This window comes from Centruroides vittatus, unplaced genomic scaffold (assembly GCF_030686945.1).
Source record: "Centruroides vittatus isolate TY-2023 unplaced genomic scaffold, ASM3068694v2 contig_3131, whole genome shotgun sequence".
NCBI lineage: Eukaryota > Metazoa > Arthropoda > Arachnida > Scorpiones > Buthidae > Centruroides > Centruroides vittatus.
Genome location: NW_027122018.1, coordinates 72486 through 79301, shown reverse-complemented (window position 1 = coordinate 79301; position 6816 = coordinate 72486). Strand labels below are relative to the sequence as shown.

Here is a 6816-nt window from a genome sequence, read left to right as displayed (position 1 = left end):
TTGTTTCAGTTTCCGACTTTGAACGAAAAAATACATTAACCTGTCCGATGTTCAAATTTTTCTCCGTTGCGTATCGCTTCCTGTTGAATTTTTCTCCGTTGCGTGTCGCTTCGTGTTGAATTTTTCTCCGTTGCGTGTCGCTTCGTGTTGAATTTTCGTCGATTTTAAGCCTAACGAAAATTTTTATAATAATCATCGAGGCTATCGTATCGTTAAAAATTATTTCTGCATTTTGTACAAACAAAATAAATATATTAAAGAATATAAAAAACATGAAAATTATACTTTAGAAGTAAATTTAGTATCAAAAACATTCGATTCAGCACGACACAGTCCGATTGAAAATCGTTCCACTTTCCGGCCATTCCACTTACCGACGTTCCACTTATCGACGCTCTACTGTACAACATTTTATATATATAAAGAATTACGTAGTACAAAATCCTTTCCAGACACGTAACACCAATTTATGACACTGAGCTTATGGGAAATTTGGGTTCGATTTACGACGCTTTGCTTAACGACAAGACAAGTTTTTATAAACCAATTACATCGTAAAAGGTTGTATCAATTGTCATTTTACTGTAATGAACCTTTAAATATTGGATATATTTTTACTAATAAAAATTTTAATAGATGCATTATGAAAATTTACAATAGAGTTTTATGCGTTTATTGCTATATTATTATTATTTAAAATCTAATTTAAAACATCTATTCCAAATAATCTTAGATAAGGAACACAACCGATGCAATATTTTTAACATTTTAAAAGTTTCCTGTTTTGTAACGTTGAATATTTTGCCACACCTACGTATTTCATTGTACTAACAGCTTTTGTTCTTAAGTCATCAGCTATTAATTCTCACTTATTATTAGAAAGTATTATTAAGTATTAGAAAGGGATGGCATTTAAGCAATAAGAGGGGAAAAGAAGAAATTGACCCCGAAACAAAAACAAATATAAAAGCAATATTTTACAGAGCATAATTGAGAGATTTAGATCTTGTTTAGGAGACAAAACATTTAGATCGGCCTGTATATAATATTTGGATCATTGTTAATAATTTTAATGTTATCCGCATCGGCTATGGTAGTGAAGGAGAATTGATCAAAAATTTTATATACGTAGGATGTAAACAAGATACTGAAGGCAGAGCTCTGTTGTATTCCCACAAGAGAAGAAAAGTCGTTGAAGTGTAGGTCATTTATTTTTGTTTCGAAGGTACAGGAAAGGTAATAGTTGTTTAACCAGGATATTGTAGTTGAATTCATATCAAATTCATTACATAAGTTTTCTAGCAGTTCATTTCGTATAACTAAATCAAAAGATTTTTCGAAGTTGGTTATTATTTTGCGCTGTGTGTTCAGGAGATTAGTACAATTTATTTTACTACATTTTCTACGGTTATTATAGTTACTAAAAAAAAAAAAAACCTGTACATGTAACAGACCGAGAAATAATCAAAAAGTATTGTTTTTAATAATAATAAGTTTAGGTAATAATACATTCCTCTCATATAATACACGTATTAAATTTAAAAATACGATAAAAACAATTCCTGCTTATTATTATTTATTTCATTTTAACTTTTAAAGTAATACGACAATTACTCTGGTTTAAATCACGTAACTAATTATACGCGTTACGAAAATAAAATAAGTTAAAATCTCACGACCGGAGATACGACTTATATTCGAGAGACGTAAGCAACATAATGATTGTAAAAAGTTCCTACGTGACTTAAATACAAATTTAACGTCTCTCCTTCGATCTATTTTTGATTTCAATTTTGTTTCATTTAAGAACTTAAATCAGGTTCTTAGTTAAAATTGTCGCTATTGAATCGGTTAGATTTACTTCAAATTATTTCTTGATCAAATTTACTCGTGCAAAATGTTTAAAATAGAAACAATTACTGTGTATTCAGTCACTTTCTATAGATAATACTGAATAATTTAATTACCTTATTTCATTTTATACAAATCTTTTAATTTTTTATTACAGTTTTAATTGAAAATAATCTAATTATATAATTTTTTATTGTACCTATTTATGCTTATTTACTCTTTTCCATCGAAATTTCTTATAGAGCTTTGTTTTTTTTTTTTTTTTTTTTTAATGTAACTCACGATTGAATAATAGTAACGTAAAAATTCGTTTTTAAATCCGAATAAAAGCTATAAAACTATTATATTATAGTGTTGTATTTATTAATAATTTTATAAATTTTGCGAACAGTTCGGTTATTTATAATTTATTGTTAAATTTATAGAAATTTCAGAATCATTATTATAAAGGATATGAAAAGAAATTTGACGTTTATGGCTTTGTATTTTTTAATGTATTGAATTAATAACTCATTAAGTATATCTAAAAATCATCGATTTTACCTTTAAACTTATACAGGCTTATCTTTTCAATTACAATATCTTACAAACAAAAAATGATAGCATTTAAAAATATAAATAAAACCATTCAAAATTTAAATATTTAAATTTTAAGAAATGAAAGAAGATTAAATATTAGAAAATAAGCATTACGTATGAGTATTTCATGAGAAAATGAATATTCTATGAACAGATAATTACGCTTTTTTACTTTTGTATTTGTTTAGAAAGAAACACATACTTCCATTGTTGAATATAGTTGATGATATTTTTTATATTTTTTGATTGAAATACTATTTATCGCCTGGAAAATAACTCAATATAAAATTTTCCAATGTGATCTGATGATATCAATTCTGGGTATTTAATAGCTGAATGGGAAAAAATGTTTGTAGTATTGAATATTTCTGAATGGATGGTGCTTCGATGGATGTCACCACCCCGCGGATATTGTGTTTTTTTTTGTTATTTTCTCACATTTATGTTTTGTAAATTTATTACTGTTTGAATGCTCAATAATTTAATTTTATCTAGTTTTATACATTTTCTACAACTATAACCACTGTTAAATTATTAATAAACGTGTTTCATAACTCTCGTGAGAAAAGGCGAGACGAGAACTAGTATGGCGACCGTTAGTTAAAGCAAATTTAGTCGTGTCTTTTTTTGCAGAAACGAGAAGCATAAACACAAAGATCATTTATTACATAACATAATTTTTGTCCGTCGAGGCGGATTAAGTCCGATAACAAAGAATCGCAATCATTTCCAGTGAGGAACGTCTTTTTCAAGAAACTTTTTGATGCAGTGTGTTAAGCCAACCTCGTGGATATTGCGTTGGTTGGAATATCGAGCAAAGTTCAGTTTTAGCAGAAAGTTTACTTTAGCAAGTAAGTAGAAAGTTTATATCGTCTCAGGTTTCGTTAAGTAAACGTAGCCGTACTAGTTTAATATAGCATATAGCAAGTTGGTATTCATCATGGACATCTCGCAACAAAAAAGGAACCGTAAGGTTATTAAACAAAGCATAACAAGACATTATAATTTTGCCTTTAGTAGTGAAACTCAAAATGCAACTATTCATATTCTTAGCACAAGAATCACGTTATTAGACGATACGTGGAAAGAGTATCTGAATATAAGTAACAATATAATCATGTATGGTACAGATGAACAATCAACAGCTCAAGAAAAAGATTATGAAGAAGTAGAGGAAAAATATATTCAAGTACGATCCAAATTATCATCATTAATCGACGAAAAGGCGCCAATAACAGACAGCAACATCAACACAAGCATCACCACGACAGTCGAATGCATCATTTGAAGGGCAGGTAAACTCCTCGTCGATAAAATTGCCAAAAATTAAACTACCAACATTTGACGGAGATTATTTAGAATGGATCAAGTTCAAAGACTTATTTTCAGCAATAGTGCATAACAATGCAACTTTAACAAACGCACAGAAACTTCACTACCTTAAATCAGTTTTAAAGGGGGAAGCTGAACAACACTCCATTGAAGTCAGTGATGGTAATTATACAGAAGCATGGAAGATACTGCAAGATAGATATGAAAATGAACGACAGATTATTAATAGTCATCTCAAGGCTCTTTTTCAACAGCCACGTGCAAGGACTGATTCGGCGAGTGAAATCAAACGACTACTAGACACTACTGTAAAACACGTCAGAGCATTAGCAGTGTTAAAATTGCCAACAGATCATTGGGATGACATTTTGGTTTATACGTTAAGCAACAAACTCGATGATGAAACAAGAAAACAGTGGGAATTGAAGGCTACAACGACTACATTCCCTACATTCAATGAGTTGATGCAATTTCTGGAGCAGAGATATCGTGCTTTAGAGATTTCCGTGAGCAATATGTTGAAACAAAGAACACAACAAAACATAGGAAAACTGTCAACTACACTCAAAGCTCATAGTGTGACCGTTTTAAGTTGCCCAGTTTGCAAGGAGGCGCACCATGTTTTTTACTGTCCAGCCTTCCAGAAACAGAACGTAAAAACTCGTAAAGTCACTATCAAGAATGCTGGACTCTGTTTTAACTGTTTTAAGGGTAATCACTCCGTGAAAGATTGTAAATCTACAGCTACATGCAAGCATTGACGTAAGAAACATAACACCATGCTACATGAAGACGAATCTCCTGCTTTAGTTACAGCATCAAACGCCGCATCATCTTGTATAACAGCGAATTGCAACACTAGTGAAGTGATTATTACACACCACGCATCTGAAACTCAACAAAAAACTGTCTTGTTAGCGACGGCAGTAGTTAATGTGATTGACTCGTTTGGAACCAAACATCAAGCCAGACTACTACTAGATAATGGATCACAGTCATCATTTGTTAGTGAGGCGTTTGTGCAAAGAACAAGATTGCCGCGAGAAACCGGAAAATTAAGAGTTGTAGGTCTGGGACAAACAGATTCTGGAGTTACAAAGGGTATAGTGAAGTTACAACTTCAGTCGAAATATGACCAGTTCTCTTTACAAATTAACGCATTCGTATTGCCGAAGCTTACAGGTATTCTTCCAGCAGTAAAGGTTAACATTTCAGACTGGAAGCATATTAAAAATATAGATCAACAAGCCTCGTGAAATAGACATTCAACAAGCCTCGTGAAATAGACATTCTGTTAGGGGCAGATTATTATCATGATGTCTTAACATCCACTCCAATAATAAAGGAGTCAAACTATCCTTATTTACAATTCACAAGGTTTGGATGGGTCGTGTAGGGTATGAAATCGCCTAGGCAAGCGATTCCCGCCCTGTTTTAATATAACGAACTTTCATAACGGAAGAACCGTTAGAAGAACCGTTGAGTTTCAAATCGACGATCGACGGACGATTGGCTGGCGGAAAATGACCGTTGGCCAGACGTTGTGGAACATTCGAATTTGATTGGCAGGGATTCGTACGCCGGACACTATTTAAGAAGTAGTTTCGGCGGGAAGGGATTAGAGTCGTTATCGAAGTGCTAACTAACTCTCTCTCGTTGGACGTTACGGAAATCTGGGGAAAGTAAACTCCAGTGGTTTAGTACGAACTTGTTCCGACTCGGAGGTTTTGTTAATTACAAGTCTGTTTGATTGTAAGGAGTTCTTTTCGACGAACTTGTACGGGTATAGTCGGTTGTTGTTTGGACTAGTGTTTGTGCATACTTAATTGTAACGCTACTTTGTATCATTTTGTACATTTGTATTATAAATATAAACTTTGTGTTTTGTTAAACCGACTTAGTGGTTATTTTGAACATTACTGGCGCAGTCTCGACAGGATACGTTGGATTACTTTGGATTACGTCGAATTATCCTGGATTACACTCCAAAGAATCGGAAGAACTGAGCTACGACAGAGAAGCAGACGCACAGTACGTACAGAGCATCACCAGCAATTAGACCCAGGTAAATTATTTGTTTCTCGCTAGCACACAGAGATGCCCAGACGCGCGAAATCGCGGCAGCTAGAGGCTAGGGACTGGGAGGACAACGAGCAGGGAACGGCGCGTAGGACAAGCAGGTCGAGTCGTGAACTCGAAGCAAGTAGGTTACGGTCTGAGATCGCGAAATTCAAGGCCAAAGCACAGGCAGAAGTGACAAGGAGGGCAGAGATAGAGTTAGAACGGCTTAAGTTATGGCTGGGGATCACCGGGAAATTAGACAATACGAGGCGGCAGGAACGGCAAACACGATCCAAAGGACTTAAAATCGAGGGGAACCGCGACTGCAGGGATAAAGCAAGCTCGTCAGGAAACAAGCCGCGGGTGAAATGGGATAGGCCAAGGGAAACTGACCGGCAGAAAAGAGGGTGTCCTGATAGGCTGGTAGACGGCGAGGCCGAACGCATGCGACCCAAGGCAGTGGACCACGTGGTGGTGGAGGTGAGAGCATCCAAACTCTCTTGCCCACCGGGGAGCGGGGAAGCAAAGGATCGGGTCGAGGCAATGCGGGGAGAAGGAAGGCCCATGCCTGTAGCCGGATCGAGGACGGGAACCCCTGGGGTCAGGGTGGCAAAGGTTCCCATGCTAATAGTAGAAAGGAGGCACAACTCACAGGTAGACCGGGACATTAGAGAGTCTAGTGGATTCGCGGCAAGACGAGAGGAGGAAGTTTGCAATACCCAACCCGAAGTCGGGAGGTTGCTGAAAGAAACTGAGATAGTAGGCGGCGGAAGTGGTCCCCCAGCTAAGGACGTTTCGGGAACGGAAACGTCGGGTATAAGGGAGTCATGGGTCCCTAAAGCGGTGACGAGAACGAAGGAGAAAAGCCAACTCATTGGAGCCTTCGGTCACCGAGTAGAGGTAGGCTTAGCGTCAGTTCCGCTTGGATTGTGGGAGGAAGGACGCGAAGAAACGCCAGGATCGGCACGAGTGACGTGTGCGATCACCAATAGG

At 35.8% G+C, this 6816-nt stretch overlaps 1 protein-coding gene across 1 annotated transcript; it reads left to right on the top strand.

Annotated features, from left to right (window-relative positions):
• The first annotated feature begins 3370 nt into the window (after nucleotides 1–3370).
• On the top strand, nucleotides 3371–4523 carry LOC136973321 (uncharacterized). The gene is made up of 2 exons (XM_067268054.1): nucleotides 3371–3619; nucleotides 3669–4523. Exons 1-2 carry the CDS (start codon nucleotides 3371–3373, stop codon nucleotides 4521–4523), a joined length of 1104 nt encoding a protein of 367 aa, XP_067124155.1.
• The last annotated feature ends 2293 nt before the right edge of the window (nucleotides 4524–6816 follow it).

Coding starts and splice junctions, on each gene's coding strand:
- LOC136973321 (XM_067268054.1), top strand. CDS start 3,371: ATGGACATCTCGCAACAAAAAAGGAACCGTAAGGTTATTAAACAAAGC. Junction 3,620..3,668: donor TAGAGGAAAAATATATTCAA/GTACGATCCAAA, acceptor CGCCAATAACAG/ACAGCAACATCAACACAAGC.